Source organism: Pagrus major, chromosome 19 (genome assembly GCF_040436345.1).
Source record: "Pagrus major chromosome 19, Pma_NU_1.0".
NCBI lineage: Eukaryota > Metazoa > Chordata > Actinopteri > Spariformes > Sparidae > Pagrus > Pagrus major.
Genome location: NC_133233.1, coordinates 17,899,728 through 17,920,029, shown reverse-complemented (window position 1 = coordinate 17,920,029; position 20,302 = coordinate 17,899,728). Strand labels below are relative to the sequence as shown.

General features: G+C 42.9%; 1 protein-coding gene across 2 annotated transcripts in view; it reads right to left on the bottom strand.

Moving 5' to 3' along the window:
• The window catches only part of ctdspla (CTD (carboxy-terminal domain, RNA polymerase II, polypeptide A) small phosphatase-like a), a 34,159-nt gene extending 14,404 nt beyond the window's left edge, over nucleotides 1–19,755 (bottom strand). For both annotated transcript variants that reach the window (XM_073488767.1, XM_073488768.1), the window contains exon 1: nucleotides 19,195–19,755. In XM_073488767.1, the coding sequence (XP_073344868.1) occupies nucleotides 19,195–19,270 (76 nt within the window). In that variant the 5' untranslated portion in view covers nucleotides 19,271–19,755. The remainder of the gene's footprint in view (nucleotides 1–19,194) is intronic.
• Between the last annotated feature and the right edge of the window lie 547 nt (nucleotides 19,756–20,302).

Sequence of the window (20,302 nt, the reverse complement as noted above, 5' to 3'; positions counted from 1 at the left end):
TGAAGTATTTTAAGAAGATCAATACCATTCTCGTTTTTGTGTTAAAAAAGTACAGCTACGGGGCGACCAGCAGCTCAGTTGGTAGAGCGTGCGTCCCCTGTACAGAGGCCTTGTCCTCGCTGCAGCAGCCCAGGGTTCGAGTTTGACCTGTGTCCACCCTGTTTCCTGTCATCTCCTCAGCTGTCCTATCAATAAAGCCAAGAAAGGCCCCAAAAAATATGGGAAAAAAATAAAAGTACAGCTAGTAGACAGTTAGACAGGAGCTTAGACTGGAAACGGGGGAAACAGCTAGCTCGGATCTGTCCTAATTATCTAAATCTCAGTTTTCGTAAGTTATGTACTGTTTTATGTACTGTCACCTGTTGAGAGTTGGTATAATATGTAAAGCATCCTCTGGAAGAAAAAAGGCAGAAGTTGATGCTCAGAGTTGCAGACAGACTGTGTCCCACATGAATCATCGCATTATCGTGACAAAAGTCGCTGAGATGTATGTTGTACAACACAGTGAGGCATCGGTTCATGCAATAGGGAGCACGGGGACAAAAATAGCCATCATCGGAGTGCCCTCTGGGAAGGTAGTCCACTTAATTAACATCAAGAAATAAAGAGAGCACGAGATAGACGTATTCATATCAAATATGAGATATGTGGCAGAAACAGAAGGAAAATCTAAGCATTTCACATTAAAAAGACCCTGAAAACCACCGTCTACGTAAAGTAGAGTCTATATTTTAAACAGCCATCTTAAACCATTTCTATTATTTGACTTTATTTGACAGTAATGAAAACTAGATTCATATGCTTGGCGAGATGGGCTGATCAGTGGCCGAGTGCTGCAGAGCTCCAGGGAGAAAACAACATACACATATAGGTCCCTGGTTACATCATCCCTCCTTCACTGTCTCTGAAGCCAATGGCCTACTTTCACACTGACAGAGGAGAAACGAGCAGACTCCAGTGGTCTGTAGGCCTCGATTAATGCTCCATCGCGGATTATGATTTTTATATTTTCTGTCTGTGAGGACGAGTGGATAAAAATAGAAATTTGGGCAGGACCGGCACAAAGGCTGAAATCTGACATTGCAATTATCCCGAGGTCCTCCGAAGGTAGAAATTCTGCCAGCTTAATTGCTTTAAAGGTAATTTTCAGGCATGGAAAATCCGAAATCTGTGCAGGACTTTGAAGTGTCCACGGGCTGACTTCAGAATCATCATTTTGGTGCCTCGGAGCAGCCATCACATAGTGTCCCTGTTTGCTGCTGTCTTGTTAACGTGTTCATACAGCCGTGTGACACAGGCAGCCCAGTTAGCCATGCATGCTGAGGCTGTTTGCAGCCCGCTCCTGCGCTGAGAGGCTTCAGATTGATGCCTGGAACTATCCTCGGGTTGCTCCGACTGGATCTGACAGGCTGCGGGCAGTTCGTCTTCTTTGTTCTCTCCGCCTTTGTAGTCCGAAGCTCGCTGTGGATCTTCCTCTTCCCTGATAGAAGTTCCCGAGCAGCAACACTTCGGTAAACAAACACGGCTATACGGTGGGAACAGGAAGGCAACATGCTGTGTTACTATAACCTGCGTGGTGATGGAAGGATATGTTCTGCCCACGTAGACTTGATGTACTCAGCGCTGGTATGAAAAACTGATAACAGTGCTCTGACTAGTATATTTCTCTCCGTCTGCGGACATGCTGAGCAAACCTGAATGTTTACTGTTAATTGTTGAAGCATGATAGGAATTCATCTAATTAGAAAAAAAGAAAAGCACCACAGGCTGAAAGCATTAACCCCATGTCACCTATTACACAGACACACACACTCACAGTTGAGAAAGTCTTTATATCGAGGCGATATCGTTTGTGGTGCTCACAGCTTTGGATGCATAAATGGCACCATTTTCTTTTGTGAGGGTTTATAATCCGAGGCGTGTGGCTTTATTAATGGTTAATAAATAATTTACAAATGCTTTGTAGATTAATTATGAGCCTTCATCCTCCTGCAGCAGGAGGAGCTGTAAAAAAATCAATCCCTTTAACCACCGACAGAAAATCAATCAGCTATAATTCTGATAGTAAATTAATCGCCAGTCATCGAGCAAATTAAAGATTTGCAGCTTTTCTTTCTGTAAAGTAAATATCTTTATATCAAAACGTAAACTGTGATACCCCTTTACAGCGCTTGCATCGGCTGTGATGGGCACAATAATTTTCGCCCCTTGTCAGGCGCGATGTTATGACCTGGGTTGAAGTTAAGGCAGCTGGCTCGATAAAACTTTTGTCTCTGTTCAAGCAGCGTGCAAACATCGTACAGTCAGCGCTGAGTTTGAAAAAGAGATTGCAGTAAAAGATATTTAAAGTAGCCACTGCCACACTGTCAGCGACCTGCGTGTCCCTACACGAACCTTAGCTCGTTAGCTACCTTTTATGTCTCACTCCTTCGTAACTTCCACCGTTAGCTCCAGAAAAAACGATGTGTCTATTTCAGAATTTTATTGATTGATTTGTAAATGATTTATAAATAATCATGACATTAAAAATTTAACTGCAAAACTGTCCAGAAACAATGTCACATTGCTGCAGCTCATTTCTAAAATGTCATTTTAACTCTTTGAACTCCACAAACAAACTTCATCCACTTCACTGGGAGTGGCAGCAATCTCGCGAAACATGAAGTCAAAACCAAAGAAAAGTGTTGTAATGTAAACGGCTGGACCCTTGAACACAGTAAGTTTCCAGTTCGGAGGGACCCGGAGGCCTCGCTCACTCTCCCCGAAGTTGGCCTCAAACACTTTGATGTCATTCTTCCTCCATTTTGAGGCCTGTCTACATTTTCCCGCCCTGGTCGGCTGCCCCGAACGACCGCCCCCGAAAAAAAGCAGGTGGGAGCGCACGAGAGGGGGAGAGAGAGAGAGAGAGAAAGGAGAGGGAGCTTGGACGGGGGAGAGAAGGGCGTAGAATGGGTGGGGAGAGTTACTGTGGCGAGACAGCCTATACTTGGGTCTGATTCTTACTCCACCCCCTCCTGCACCACCACCCTACACAAACAGAGCTTTCCTTTCTCCCTTTGACACAAACAACATAGCTGAGAGTTGACTGCTGCCGGATACCGAGCACACACACACACACACACACAGACACACACACACACCCACGCACCCACGCACACGGCATATGTTCACATGTTTAGGCAAAGGGCCACGTGTACTGTAATCAACAAACGGACCGACACAGAAACTTTTTAGCTTTCAGTGTCCTTGCTCAGGTATGCGACTGGAGTCAGCTCGCCCTGCATAGTAACGCCACTGTCGTCAGGCCTGAGAATAACAGCAGAAGGTCAAAGTGCAACATTAGTCATCGGGAGCACGGGAGACGTCATGTGAAGTAACCACAAACTGAACAACAAGAAGGTAAAATCAGTCAAATGAGACACAAAAGCACCCAGAGAAGAAGGGATACGCCTCGGTTTAATCTAGGTAAAGGGTGGTGCACCCAGGTGGTTTTATCTAACAAAAGCAGGGCGAGATATACTGTATGAGCCTCCTCAGAGCAGGTGCACATTATTTACCCACTGAATACACTTCATTCGATCAGCATATTCCCTTGATGTGAGAGCAGCCCTTTAAGGCAGCGCCTGTGTCAATGCTTCTGCTGAACGTTAGGTAACAGATACTGTAGAAGGCTCAGTAGTCAATCAGAGCCAGCCAGGCTCTCTGTCACATGTTCAGGCGCAACCACTAACAAGGCCGGAAGAGGGAGAAAACGCAGGAAATTCTCAGCATTCCTGACAGGAAGAGATAATCACCCCGTGACCCACAGCGTGGAATAATGCCAAGCTCTGAGAGGGAATATGATCCCCGGCTTAGCTCGATACTTTCGAGGTGGCCTCCTTCACTGTAGCTTTAAAAGCACATAAAGTCTGCGAGCAGCCAAAACAAAAACATGCCACATTTTTAAAATATGACTGGAGGTTTAAGTTTAGCTGCTGGTTCTCTCTTTACAGGGGATGAAGTCTCAAAGGTTTATGTCAGGACATTCATCACTCTTGAGCCAAACGCTCCCCAGCGAAAAAGGCAATTAAAGGTTAATTCAGGTTTATTACAACTTGGGTCTAATTTTTATTCTTTTGGCCGTTATTTCTATTAGTTATGAACATTGTGCTCACCACTTTAATTGCTGAGATCTGGGAAGATAACAACATAGCTACAATGAAGTCGGATAAATGGGCAATAAACACAAAATGTTCACACTGGTTTTAAACACGGCAACGGTTTAGACAGATTAACTAAACCAGAAGTTCCAAACCCCCAGGCCATGAACCTCATAACATTCACTACCAAATCATATGATTTGGCAGAAAAAGCCGATTAATAATCGTATAACTTTACAGGCTATCGTAGGGTGTTTCTGCAATAAATAACTTGAACTTTGTGCTGCAGTTCTCCTCATCACTCACGCCAGGTTGGCTGGTCTGAAACTAAATCGTCAGTATAAAAATGGTCTGCTGTGCAAAAATGGTGGGAAACTTTTGACCTAAACCACTTTATTTGGTCAGAGTTTAATAATCTCTTTATGCACGCACAAATACAGAAAGTACATGAGGCAAACTACCACAAATCTCCACAAAATTATCCTTCAATTCATCTCTTGCCCGGTCAAACTTCTTTTCAGCAATGTCTGAGCGTTTCCAAAGCTCAGCAGACTCATTGAAAAAAAATAATTACTGAATACCAAACAGAAAAAGCCATTTGTTTCTTTACGTTTGCCAAAAAAGCCTTTAAACAACTTAAGATCCTCCACAGCCTCACAGCAATTCTTCAGTATCAAACACGTAGAACAAGAAAATGAGACAATGTTGTTTCACAAGAACCTTTAAGGAAGTATTTACTGCTACCATCAACAGCTAACGTTAGCTTAGCGTGAACTTAAAAAAATACTTTAACATTATAACGTGTGCAGGGTAGTGGCAAGATTCAAAAATAAACAGAAGTCAAGCACTCTGTTGTGTTTCAGCTCAAAGCCATCACGTCACGTCAACGTTAGCTTAGCCTGGCTGACTGAAAGTAACTGACGCAGCGCTCCAGAGAAGCTAACGGCAGCTAGCTAGCACTGTGTGTATTAAGACAACTTTTAACTTTTAAAAGTAACTTTTACTGGGAGTCCTCTTTCTTCTCTTTTGGGAGAGGCTAACTGGTCGGACTGTTCGCTAACATCTCCCTCAGTCCTCCGAACACGCTCTCAAAAGAGTCTTTAAACAACTTTGAATCCTCGACATCATCCACGTGTCAATTCTTCTGCATTGAACACATGAAGAACAAGAAAATGAGACAATGTTGTTTCACAAGAACCCAGTCGACGATAAGGAAGTATTTACTGACCGACAACAGCTAACGCTAGCATAGGGACAATGAAAAAATAGCAGCTCGCACATAATCACCATCTATTTTGATAGTTTTTTGATAGTCTTTCAAGTAAATTGTCAAATATTTGCTGGTTCAACAAAGGCTGTTTGCGATAGTACAGTAGGAGTTTGGGGGTTTTGGGCTGTTAAAGAGCATTTAAGCATTTAAAGACATCACTTTAGGCTTTAAGAAACAGTGATGACCTTTTTTCCTCATTCCGGCCGTTTGCTCATTTGTTAGTAGGCTAATTAGCCCATTCATTAGTTATGTCCGTCAATAAGCACAAAAATATGGAAGCCCTATACGGTCATGGGTCAAACATATAATTTCCACCATTTTCCTGTGACAACGAGTTAAGTTTTATTTGTTGTTCTAAAAAGTAGCTGAATAGGCCCGTTCTAAACTAAAGGATTGATCGAATTATTAGTGAAAATAATCATCAGCCCTACTTAACTGCAAAAAACTACAAACATAAGACAGGAGGTGTATGAAACTGAAATCATCCTGGTATATATTAGTAGTGCCTGTGTGACAGACCTTGAACTCCTCTCCGGCAGCAGTTAGTTGCCCAGCCAGGCAGGTAAAGTGTACAGTACCTGGGGGGCATGAAGGTAAAATGTGAGAACGGCCCTTGTGAAGGAGTAGCTTAAATAATTCAGATGGAAAACAGGCTGGTTTTAAATGGCGCAGCCGGGTACTTAACATACACTAAAATAAAACAGCCAGGAGCCAGAGGGATTTCCACGCTATCTCTGCTGCACAAAGCTACTGTATAACTAAAAAACATGACACAGTGAGAACTTGACATCATGGCAAGGAGACACCAACGGCCAAAAATGACATGCTAAAACTCTCATGGCCTCAGGCAGTGGGCATGATATCACAGATTATTCTTCCTCCTCCTTGCACGGAGAGTTTGAGTGCGGGGCGTTTGCATTAAAAGTTGGACCAGCTGTCCAGGGCTTATATAACACCATGTGAGATAAAATACTTATTCGCCTGCAGCCAGACAGAAGAACGGGACTCTACACACACACATAGACCAACAGGTTATCCGCTGTTAGCCTGCAGCCTGGGATCCATAACGTCTTGAGTTGACAACACATGGAGGCAGAGTGAGCACCTGAAGAAGAAGCCGTTATAACTATATGACTATAACTAAAAGCAACAGACAGCAGTGAGAGGGAAGTCCTTGCTGTGCACTGTGTCAGCAAAATAACGGTGTGGAAGGAGTCCCTGCAGAAACACACTATATCTCTGAATGGGATGACGCTAAGAAAGAAAACACTTTCATCTTATTTACACTAAAGCTAAGACAAGATTAATAATTCCATTTTTAAATGAGCCATCCTTCTTAAAATGTCTTGTCCTGGTTGATTTACAGTCTAAAACAAAAACAAGATATTCAAATTACAACTACAGACAGTGAAATAAAGAGCAGCAGTAAATTCTCACCTAGCTGAAAGCTAACGGCACGTCTTTGGGGGATAGAAATGCCCGTCTGTAGGTCCACCACTGTTGAATGGTCGGCCATTGAACCTGGACTTTCATGTTGCCCTCAGGATGAAGTTAAAAAACACCGGTGGTCCCTACTTTTCATCTAGCATTTTCATCAGCTTCATTGTTCTCTTTGTTCAGTGCTGAGTAGCAAAATTAGCATGCTGACATGCTTAACTAAGATGGTGAACATGGTCCACCTGCAATGTGAAAGGTGAGTGTGGAGCCCTGCATTTAAATTCCTACCAAATGTTGTAATGTTTCACAGATGCTTTTGTCCAAAGTGACTTCCGCTGTTTCATTCACACACATCAGGAGCCAGTTCAGCCATTCGGTATCTAACTCGAGCGCACAACTAGGAAGCCAGCCCTTTACACCGACTGCGCTACAGTGAGTCACTCTATTGTCACTCTGTCCGTCAACTCATCGATTAGTCAAGTAATTGTTAAAGCACCGAGTTTTAAATACGCTGAGTTCTGTCCTCGTTCATCAAAAACAGATTATTGATCGTTTCCACAGAGAGAGAGAGAGAGAGAAAATCCAACCAAGAGAGGTGATGATAATTACAACAGATCGGCTTCCAAAACAATATTTACACCAAAGAGCATCTGCTTTGCGAAACACTTGAACATGTGTCTGCTTAAACACACACACACACACACATACACAAAGTAAATCCAAACAGCTGAGTGGAGTTAGGTAGCGCTCGCTGAGCTGAGCCTGACAGTTCAGCCTGTGTGTGTTCACTGTGTCCAGGCCCTTGGTGGGTTATGTGTGAGGCCATTAAGGCAATAATAGCACAGTATGATAAAATAAACTCCCACTAAGCCTCCTTACTTCCCAGCACAGACAGCTGAGACCCGGGTGAAAATTACTGGCTTGGAGGTACACTCGGTACTAGCAGATGCCTTTAGTCACACTCACTGACCCTCAGCTGCCCTTCTGGTTTTATTTCCCTACTTACCCGGGAGGATTTATATACACATATGCATCCTACGTGACCTTATGTAACTGACATTCACTCGCTTGAATACGTGAAAACACGGCCTTGCTGAGATTTATGCATAAAATACTCGGTTGGCACCCCTGTTGTGCAAGGTACTAATTCTCCACGGTGCTTCCGTGAACCCTGACACAGAGACGTGGGTGGGTCTGCCCCTGCCTTCCTGCCTTCCTGCCTCAGCTGTATAGCAGCGTTGGCGCTGTGGTGGCGGTGCCAGCCTGCCTGCAGCCCCCGGGGGACGAGGGCTGCTGCTGCTGCTTCTCGAAATGAAGGAGATGACAAGCGCGGGGGAATTAACCCACTGAGAGCTCAGGGAGAAATAATGAGGGAGATCTGACTATTCTGCCGGAGTTACGCAACCGGCAGCAACACAGCCCACGTTGTTTGGGGCTGCGGCAGTTCATTATTTATATATCTTTTTTTATATTCTCATCCACAACTGTGCGCTCGGTGCCAGGGGCTCAGTGACTGATGGGAAATCCTCCTCGCCTGTCTGTTGGCTGCAAAAAAAAAAAATCACGTTAAAAGAATTCATGTCAGATGAAATTAAAGACTTGTCTCCAGGCTCGTACACTTGCTGACCCCAGAGATGGTGCCCGTGCAGCTGTAAAATTGATCCAGAAAGTTGATCCAGTGAGCAGCTAGAGTGGAATTTTAAGGGGTACTCCAGCAATTTGGTATTGATCTTCCATAAAATTTAGGGAACAGATAAAAAAAACAAATGGTCAAAGCCCCAAAAACCCTGGATCCTCTATTATCTTTTCCTTAAGGGTGCAATGTGTAAAGATTAGCCACCTGTCGAAGGTTGCTCTTTACAAACAGGGGGCAGCATATCATCAGAGTAACCGCCAACTGCTGCTCACTATAGCCTACTCCTTCTTGTAGCTATTTTTGGTCATAGCGACTAGCTGCCGTTAGCAAGTCGGCTCTGTTAGCTGTGAAGCTAGTGGCCCTGTAATCTGACTTGAGACTAATAGGAGCTGGTTCAGCGGCCTACCATTGAACATGGCCAGTAAGGCTGATTCCAAATTTGACTGACTCTGTGCTGCGACTCTGCTGCTGGCCTCGCTGTTACATGAAGCCTGCAGTGGTTTATAGTGTTCACTGTTGCAAAATGACAGTGGGGGCGGTGTGCAAGTAATGTGATGGGTGTTTGCCCGACCACCCTGTAACACTGGGAACACCGACAACGACTTGGGATACAGTAACGATTTAGAGCAGCTCCTGGGACGACAAAGACTGCAGGCGGGGAAAGGAGAAGCATGAGGTGGCAGAAGAGTCAGAATATTTCCACATCTTTCTCTGAATTGAGGATTTATTTCAGCCAAACCAGAGGTGATGTGGAAAGACAAACCATGACTGTTTTGGTGAGTTTTATTCTGTTTATGTTTTGTTTGAATGAACTGTGTTCTGAGCTGAAACTACAGGGGGCTAAACTATCAGACGATCACCTCTCGAGTTACAAGCTGGTATCATGAGTCAGGACAAGTCAGGGCTAGCTGGTTAGCACAATACATAGACTTCTTTGACATTCTCACATATCTCACCCTCCCTGTCTGGTAAATGACCACGTCTTTAAAACAAAATTAACTCATGGTCTGATGTCATCAAAATGACATCATCGGGGTTATTTTCTTCAGACTCCACAGAGCCACAGAAGACTTTAAAGAGCCGTTTTCTCATGCTGAGCGGTACGCTCTGACCGTAATGTGTAAAATTGGTGGAATGCCCCTTTAAGTCGTTCTTATGCATGAACGTTAACAAATTGCGTGTTTTTCAGTAAATCAGATTCATTAAAATGCTGCATGCTATGAATGGAAAGGAAGTAAACAAGTAGGTCAGGTATTTGTGTGTGTGTGTGTGTGTTGGTGCGAGCATGTGTGTGCCCTGCTTGTGCATTGCTGCTACAGTTCCTCATGCCTCTGCTCTCTGAGAGGCGTTCATCTCTTCATTTCCACACACAGCATGTCCTACTTAGTGCCCCTTGAGAGTCACAGTTAAACAGTATTCACCTTTTACCTCTGGAGAGGCAGAAACATTCCTCATGTGTCTTTTACAGCCTGTGTATTTGCTTACCCCTATTTAAAAATGCATAAACCTTTTATGCTCTTCTGTCAAACATCTTGAAACTGGCAGGACACATACTTCAGGAAGGGTGACAGAAAATCATTACGGACAAAACATGATCTCCCTTTCAGATAGCCAATTACTGATGATGAATGCCAGCCAGAGGAGGGCAAAAATATGCAGAAAGGCCATCGCCTTGTCAGAGCCAGGCTGGGTACCTGCCTGCAACCCAAGAGACACACAGCTGCTGTGAGCACTTTCTCCTTCACCTCCACTCTTTCTTCCTTGACCCCTACCTTCCTCCGACTGTATTGATCTGTTTTGACAACGTGTGTTTGCCTGAACAGATGCTCGATTCATCCTAGCTCGCGGCGCGTTCGAGTCCATGCTCAACAGTCCCGTCAGAAACGGGCTTCAGAGCAGCAGCGACCAGGCGGCTGCGGCCGTGCGGCAGGCGGTCCTTTTTTTTCTCACTCCGAAGGGATTGCGGCTTTTGGAGCATTAATAATGGTCTCCACTCATTCGCAGACATTGAATGCCGATGTGTCAAGATATACAGGAAAGGCAGAGTGATGTAATCCTGCAACAATGCTGCGTGTTTGAATCGAAGAGCGACAAGACAAGCGTGCACCAGAAGAACCAGAGTGCCAGTCGTTTGTCTTCTGAACTCAATTAGGAGAAGTTTGACGAGTTGGTAGTCGCTGACAGCTGCAGTCAATTAAGGCAAAAGTTGAGAATGGACACAAGACTGTGCAGCCACTTAGACAAATGGAGTTCTTCTGCTATCTTGCTCTATTTTCTCACTCAAATCAATACAAACTTCATTATGAAAGAGCAATCACAACCGACCAGGCAGAATATCATTTTATAAAGAATTTACTCGAAATCCTTCTGTAACAGTCTCTTCAAAGCCCACGGCGGACATTTTGAAGCAGCGTTCGCTCCAAAACAAGCAACCGCAGCATATGAGCTACACTTGAGACAACATTCAAACATAAAACTTCCCCACAATGCCGTCAAACATATGGTCCAAAGCACACAGACATAAAAAGAGCCCAGAAAAAAACCCAAACCAGGCTGTGCAGCAGAACCAACGAACGGGCTCACAAAATACTTCACCGAGGGCAGAGAGATGTCGAGTTTTGATGTAATCACCTCAATTAAAATGTGCATGTATCTATAGTAACCCAGTACAGACACAAACCATTACCAACACAAGCATCTTCTATGAAACCTTTCACCTCAAACACACTGACCAGTGATCAACACGGGAATGAAACTGGTATGAAGAGGAACAGAAACAGGAACATGTCCGCATGTGACTTTGAGGACCAACACGTACTAACTCGAGCAAAAACACAATAAAAGTAACTGATGCAAATACAGTTTTTTAGGTATAATATGCTGCTTCAGTCTCAAACTTAAATATTATACTTCTTTCTTCCAAGGACAAGACGACCAATATTCTGCATTTTTCTTCCTCACAAATCCCGTTGAGTAATATTTAATAAAGGCAAAGTTAAATCCTTAAACAGCTGTGCACTGGAGTAAACATCACTACAAACAGAAGTAAACAGTGCACTAGTTTGGAGAGTCACAATGCACGCGGAGTTGACTCAAAATCAACTACAGTGATGTTAATTGCGGTGAAGTGTGCCTCGTTGATGCTGATGGCAAAGACACAAATATAAGACAGGGGAATAAGCTGGCTTTGGCAAGACAGCACTTCTGTTTATAATGGGATTTGCTGGCAGGAAGTAAAGCCTAAAACACAATCAGACTGTAAACGCACAGGATGTCATTTCTGTCTCTCAATCTGACAATAACAACTAGAGTCTCAGTAGAGTGTATACCTCTGCCAAGGCCCAACAGTCTAATATAATTTATAATAATAAGATATCAAATAAAACATATTTAAAGCTACTAGATTCAGATCTTATTTTGCGCTGCATCAAATTATATTTACTCATAGATACCAGCCACCTAAATACACCTGATTTTTTTCATCAAGATCCATGCATCATTCCCTGAGGGGGATTGCAGCCTGGCTTCACGCTCCATGTTGTTTTGTCCAAAACAGGCTTTTCAAGACGTTAACATCGTATCATACGCAACGCAACGTAAAGTAATGTAACGTGAATGCATCTTCCACCACATAATGCTGTTAACTGATCTCAGGTAAAGGTGAAGCTAATCTGGTGCCTTTTGAACAATCTGTCCTCAGGTCAGACCCAGGCCCATACGTCCAGATTGTAGCAGGATCTGTGGATCTAAGGTATCTATATATACTGGCAGTATATCCACAATACAAGATTTATAAAAAAAAAGTAAAAGGATGTTGAAGCTCAGTGTAGGGACTTCAAAACTGATGTGTGATGAAGTTTTTTCTCTCTTTTCCAGTTAAAACTGAATTCTGACTGAAGGTTTAAGTATTCACAGTCAGCCAGCCAGTGTAGGAGTGAAGAAAGAGTCAACCCACACTATTTTCCCCTGTGGCCTCTCCGAGGATGGATTGCGGTGCGATTGCATCTCCTTCTCTGTGTCTCACAGTCCACAGATCTACAGGCTGCATCCTAATTAAGGGCCACTTTGCTGATTTTTAACTTGAATTTCTATTGTGAGTGGATCTGAGAATCTGACATAAAGCTTCCTAATACATTCAGTGTCAGACGAGATAACCCTCATAGGCTCTGGGAAAAAAACAACCTGCCAGCCATTATAACACTTAATTAGAAAAATTGATGTTTTTATAATGTTTGGTGAGGATCAAAGTCCAGAACTGAGGACCAAAAGAAGCTTTCAGGGCTGCTGGGCTATCCGGCTGGCTCCCAGATATCCCAACTGTGGGCAGCCTTTATTTTGAAGATAGGCAGATTGGCCTTACATAGTCCGTCAAGTTCTAATTTAATCATTTTTATTCAAAAATACTTCCTGTATTGTGTTTCATATGACATCTCTGAGCAGAAGGCTAGCTCAGGTTAGCATAAATACAAAGTAGGGGGAACAGCTAGCTTTCCTCTGTTGGCTGTTTTTACACTTCAGTTTAAGCACAGATTAAACAAACAGCTATTACATCACTTAATTGGAAAAATCTATGTTTTTATAATAGGCTATGTTGTCAAGATCAAAGTCCACCACTGAGGAAATAAAGAGACGCAGAGGCGGCTACTGTAGGCTACTCAGCTAGCTTCCAGATATCCCAATTGTGCGTAATCTGAAGATATTTTGATTCTTCACAATCAATCAACACAAAGATTGACCTGGCTTAGTAGGCTGAGGTCTCATTTTGTCATTTTTATCCAAATATATTTCGTTTAAACAAAGAAATATCTGCATTTGGGTGAAGTGTGTCAAAGCAGAAGGTTAGCTTAGTTTAGCATAAACACAAAAAAGGGGGAAGAGTTAGCTTAGCTCTGTTAGTTGTTATATATACTTGAGTTTCTGTACGGGTTAAACAACACTACATGTTATTAAGTGAGCTTCAGAGATGGTCGATAGACTTTTTACACCCTTGGCCAGAGCCAGGCTAGCTTTCAACCTGCTTCAAGTCTTTGGCTAAGCTAAACAGAGCCGCAACAGATCGCCAACTGTTTTGACAAACATTGCGGTTTGAGAAAGAAATTGTAAATATTCTCTAATTCCAGATTCTAAAATATGAATCTTATTTAAATTTCTTTGCTTCTTTATGAAAGAAAACTGAATATGGACAAAACAAGACATTTGAGGTTGTCATCTTGGGCTTTGGGAAAGAGTGATCTGCATTTTTTACCAACAATAGCCTCTCTGATATATCCGTTGATTTCATGGCTTTTTCTTTTTACAATACTTCAAAGTATTTCCTGAAAATTGAACTACTGGCACAAAAACAACACAATCAGGGAGATATGAACATGAGCTAATGGGAGATTGACGCATAAACCGACACCTGGGGAACTGCTATCGACTTGTATATGTGCTCATACAGAAAATGAAATTCAGTGCTGCTGAGTCCTTTGTGGTTAATTACAATGCAAGGCTTACAAAGAGCAACAATACAAAGTTACCTCTACAATACGTCTGTCTGCTACTTGCAGCTGTAAAAACATTACATTTCTTCTTGTTGTGCTACCTAATTAATGAAATAGACATAAAAATGAATACAATCCCCCAACTTCCACTTCAGGAAGTGTTCATCCCGCACATACAGTTAACAAGCTTATCAGTCAAGGAGCTTAGGCTTGGAAGAAAAACGTTCAACTCTTCCCAATCAGCTGCCCAGTATGGTATTGGACTAAAGTAATGAAGATGTGTCTGACATCCCCAAACTTCCCTGGAGGTGCAGATAATCAGCTTTTCTGAGCAGCATTGGCTGAAAAAGGCTCATAAATCTGTAATAAGGACCGACGCTTCCGAGCTCAGCTTTTCTCTCAGTCAAAATGGTGCACTGAATATTGACGTACAGAGCTGTCGTGATTCTCAAGAGAGGCGGAAGCCTTCAGAGTGACAGACTGCATCCCCAAAATACATCTGAGAAATCTACACCACCTTTGAACCAGGTAAAAGCTTGTAACCGTCCTCGACCCAACGCTCCAGTCCGGTCATGACAGCAAAGTGCTGCACACAGCAGAGTGGCAGTTTGGTGCCAGGGAGTCCGGGGCAGCCAAAACTCACAGTAGCTCCCCTCGCTGACTGTGCTGCAAACACCCCTGCAGGTGTGGTCCACACATCATAAACACTTTATTAATGTACAGCGGAGCGTTCCAGGAATAACCTCAAAAGCCAAGTGTGCATGAAATCACAGGCTTTTCTCCAGATTTTCATATATAATTACAGCTTCAGTATTCTCTTCTCATGTTCTTCCTGGCAATGCAAAGATTTTCTAACCACCAAGCCACAGAGGGAATCGTGACATTTTAACGTGGCATCAATATACATAAATCCCCAACATCTGCTGCTGCTCTTCCGCTATGCTTCTACTGGAATTATACATCGTATCACAGTCAGAAAACATTCCCGTGTACAGACAGAGTACCTTGACCACAGAGGTTGAAGGATAAGAGGCTCTGTTTAGTGTCTTGTGCAGCCATTGGAATAATGAGACAGGAGAATGACATTATGTCTCTGTCGGAGAGAGTGCCTATTACTCAGCCTCAGTCAGGAAAACCACACATCAAAAAATATTATAATTTGTGTTTGTTGTTTGACTCCAGTAAATGATTTTTAAAAAGCAAACACTTTTTTCCAAGGACTCCAGGGTAAATTATACAGAGTGGTTAATCAGTATGAAAGAAGCAACACTGACAAACACACATCTTACTTTAGAAGGAGAATAATAATAAACTAAAGATGAAAGAAACAGGGCAAATGCCGAATGAAACCATGATACCACAATATTGGTGGTGGAGACCAAAAACAGAGCTAAAAGAGAGCGAATGATGGACTTGGAGTTTTTCTGGAGATTCACAGTAAATCAGAGTATCAACAATCTCCAAAACAACTGAAGTTGATGGGGAGTTGTTGTAAAATGTAAAGAAACAACTGAAAGAAAAAACATAAAATGACTCCATACAGCTCTTCCGGCGTAACTGAAGTCTCTAGAAGCCCTGAGTTCCCAAAGTGATTTGAAAAGACAATATTTACACCCTCGACATGCGGTCGAACTCATGCACGGGGTGCGCGCTAACGCTTTTATCTTAGCAGCTACAATTGCGTGTATAGTTTGGGGTCTCGGTGCTTCCGGCTACTTGGATTACGCCAGGAGAGCTGTATGGAGCCAATTTATGATTTTCTTCAGTTGTTTCTTTACGTTTTACAACAACTCCCCATCTACTTAAGTTGTTTTGCTGTGAAGCTCCAGAAAGGTTTTGTGGATCAAGAAAATTCATCCAACTTTTCAGTAGATAATGACTTAATTTGTATTTTTGGGTGAACCTTTCCTTTAATGTCTTCCTTAATGAAGATGAGTGATCTAGTGAAGAGCAAAGAAATGTCTTTTTGTACTTTTGGCAATATGCTACGGTCCGAGTTTGCTGGGAAAACTTACAAATGTGTGGCAATATCACTGCTGTTACCAACTGTGTTTTAACAGTTTGTGTGTGCGGGTGAATTATTTTGAAATTAATTAGGTGTCAACAAGGAACTCAAGCAACTAAACCGTTAATCTGTTTCTCTCGATGACAGTTGAAAGTGTAACAGTGTGTGAAAGCGGAACAGAAAGGTTTCCAAGTGAGAAAGACTATTAATATAATAATCTCTGTTACACTCAACACTTGTTAAACTGCTCTGGGCGTCTGTCACCGCTCACACTGCAGCATTGAGGAGCTAAACTCAGATTTTGACCTAATCTGATTAAGGTAAACAGCTCGTCCATTGATACCTGTCGGACTGTGAAGTTATCGGAGCAGAGCCTCGTTGATCTGTGGAGTGAGATGGAGGCTGGCCGGCCCGTGACTCCCTGCACGTTAGTCCAGTCATTACATTTCATTGCATCAGATCCTGACAAGTAAACGGCTGCCAAATGAAAAGCCTCACTTGGGTTTGGAGAGAAGAAAACGCTGTTTTTCTCAGCCTCTTATGGTTTTTCTACGCTGGCGTCTGGCTTTAAATTAGTACAATGTCGCTGTTTTATCTAAGAAAAAACTACATTATGATACAACAAACAGCCAACACAGGCTTCTTAATGCCTTGTACCACTACATGTGCTCCGTCTGAAGAAAGAAAACCACCCACATTATGATTCCAACCCTCACCTCATTTAACATAATCCATAATGCATAAAGATATAATCTCCACCTGACCAAATGTCTAAAAAAATGTGGCTCTAATGAGTTACTACGTCTTTACTTGGAATGAAACTGATAGGACTCTGAAAATAGCCTGGCCGTGCTCTGAAATATTCAGCATGCGAGAGTGTGTGTGCGTGTGTGTGTGTGTGTGTGTGTGTGTGTGTAGCCCAAGCAGGTCAGAGAGTATCTGTCCTGGAATACAAGTGCTGTTTGTTGTCTGCTTTGACAAAGGAAGTAGTGAAGGGCAGGAAGCTCCCTGGTGATGTGTGTGTGTGTGTGTGTGTGTTGAGCCGTTTGAGGAGCCTCACTATATGTGTGTATGTGCGTGTGTGTGTGTGTGTGTGTGTGTCCTCTCTGGTCAGCGCCTGACCCTGGATTTTATCCTGCCAGATTAATTGTCGGATTCGGCATGTCATCTGGGATTTACTGTTCAAGACGAGCAGGAAGTTTGTGGGAATTCTGTGCGAGTGTGTCAGAATGTGCTAAAAAAAGGCGGTTTTTAATTTCATCCCACAAAATTTCCCGGATGATGAGACTCCTTCCCGCTGAGTGTTTTCGCAGTCGGTGGGTGTTTTCATTGATTTGTTTATGATGGGTTTTAATTATGAAGGCGGCACCGCAAGATTAGAATAAGCTGATGAGGAAACAACGTGCGGTGGAACGTAAACCATAATTGATCCAGTTGCCTCGATAATGCAGATCAGTCTCACTTCTGCTCTTGGATTATTTTTGCGTCCAAGTGTTTGTCAAAGCGAACAAGTCCAGGTCTTCATTTCAGGAGGTCAGTGAGTCAGGGAGTTGATGTATGTCAGTGTTGCTCAGCAGGAAGGTGACCTTTTCTCCAACAGAGCACTGGGTGTAGCAGGAAGTCGTGGTCCCTCCGGCCTCCAGGCACCCCGCGGCTCAGCGGGATGGGTGCTGGAGCTGCAAACAACCACGACCTCCCGCTGTGATCTACCATGGCCTCATTTTCTTCACGCGATGGGAACGCATGTCAGAATCAAAAAAATTGTCACCGGCTTGCACGGACTGGTGAAGAAAAAAAAACCCCTCACTGAAAAAAAAGTTAATGAAAACTGAAAAGGTCCTGACTCACGAGGGGGGATTTGTAGTTGATGTCGTCGGCACATGGCGAAGTGGCGACTCTTGTGCAAAACAACAAGAGAGGAAATGTGTTTTCGTTCAGCCTCTACTGTAATCTGTAGTGCAGCTGTTGGACTGTTGTTTTCAGGCACTCTTTTACACATCTGGAAGTGGCTGCTTTTGATAGTATAAACATACGCTGTTGGTTATATAATGATAATTTTATTATCATCAAGGGAGTGAAGACAATACATGTGTTTTTTTTTCACAGTTATAAAGCTACAATGAGGTAGTTTTACAAGGTGAACCCTTATAAATGATCCAACTTAAAGGTGCTCTATGTAGTTTTGGAAAAGAAATTCAAAAACTCAAAAAAAAGGTCATATTTACAATATTGATTTGGTATTTCTATAACTGAATAAATAAGCCTTCCTCAGAGAAGCTAGAAAGGTGGCAGGGTCCGCCAAAATGTGTTGTCTTTTAAGGTCTGTTTGTTTATTTAGTTTGTTTAAGGGGGCACTGTGTAGTTTTGGGGAGGAATTTCCAATGTTTCCAATATAAATGAGGTAATAACACAAACTCAGAGATATACATTTTTTCCATAAGTGAATAAACAAGCTGTTCTCAGAGGAAAATAAGGTCCCCAGAACACTGTTTGAAGCTAGAAGGGTGGCAGGGTCTGCCAAATATTAGCAAAGTAAAACAGAATGAAATTGCGTTGTCCTTTAAGGTCAGTTTGTTTACTCAGTTTATACCAGTTTGTTTAAGCATGAAGATCAATCAATTCAGATTTTTTCATTCTGAATAAAATATATTCCCAAAAACTACATGCAGCACCTTTAAAAGCTTTTTTGAAATGGTGCTTCTTCTCCCCCTGTTGTTTCTGCCCCCTGATCATTGGTGCTACTTGTTATTGTGAGTACACACCAGGCATTTTACAGTGTCAGTGATGCATTCAGGGATGTCGCCAGTGCAGGAGGAAAGGATTAGAGTACCCGCCCCCTGTAGTAAACCCAGCTCGCTCCACACAGATTTTTTTTTTTTTATGTTTAAATCACCATTTTTACATTACAGAATATGAAATTTAAAAATAAGCTGCTGTTTTTAAATAATACATAAATAAGTTCCAGCGCACTGCTGATGTTAAATACTGTATATTGACAGGCTGGCTGAGAGCTCTGGCTCTTAATGCTCCTCTGCTTCAGCTAAACAATGGAGGTTTTCCGTCGATACTCTCTCTCTCTCTCAGGCTTTTGCTGTTGCAGCCCAGATTCCTCTCTGCGTGCACAACACAGCCGAGCAACGCAAATAAAACACCATTAGAAATAATAAAATAAATAAATAAAATCAAAAATAAACATGCAAATAACATGTGTGTGCGCGCCTTACCTTTATCTTGACTTGAAGAAATGCTCTCCTCCTCTTTCGGATTTGCAACCTGTGTTATTATGGACGTGTTGTCCATGGAAACGAGATGTTAATGCACCTTCGGCTACACCGTTTTTTTTTTTTTTTTTATTCCCTGGCAAACATTACCAAAGCGCACTACAGTCAGTCCCCCCGGCTGTGCACACAGGCTACAGAGCAGCGTCCGCCGTGCGCACCATTAAAATCCCATTTTATTCGAAGCATGCAGTCCCGATCCCCTTCACGAACACAGGCGAAATGTCAGCGAGAAGCAGGAGGAGGAGAAGGAGAAGACGCGGCCACAACATCTGAGGTGACAGTCCGATGTGCGGGAGGCAAACAAAGCGTCAGTCCTGCGTTCAAGTCGTGTGCGTCCGCTGTGGTTGTTGCAAGGCAGCATAGCAGTCAGTCAGTCAGTCAGTCAGTCACCCCGCCTGCTGCTGCTGCTGCTGCTGCTGCTACTGTACGCTCCGGCTCCAGTCCACACACTACAATATCAACTGCGTGATACGGTTACAGTGTTTACCCAGAGATGGCGACCGTCCTCCTGCCACAGGGCCATGCAGGCTCAACTACAACAACACGCCTTCAACATTTCTATTATCCTCCTCAGTCCAGTGCTGGGGAAGCTCTCAGTCCGCCCACCGCTCACTGGTTGTTGGGGTGGGGTGGTGGGGGGTGGTGGTGGTGGTGGTGGTGATGAGGGGGGACGCTTTTATAAAAGGCTCACTACAGAGAATAATTTCATATTTACTTGAGGATATGTTTCCAGATGGTTCCACTTGTGCAAAACATGTGTAGGAAGTTGATGTTTTCAGACAGCAAGATTTTGAAAATAATACAGAGGTCAGGAGTCCAACAACCCCACCCACCTTCAAGAAAACAAGTGTAAAAATGTTTGTAGATTTTCTATATTAACTGATAAAATTCTGTCTTTGGCTAATTCATCTGTACAATGTCAGGAATATAATACTGGAAGAGACACAGCCTACTTTCTGTAATTAAAACACTGTAATTGTATGATTTTTACTTTAAAAATACAAAATTCTCTGAAAAAAATACAGAGGGCATGACCTTGGTGTCCTCAGTG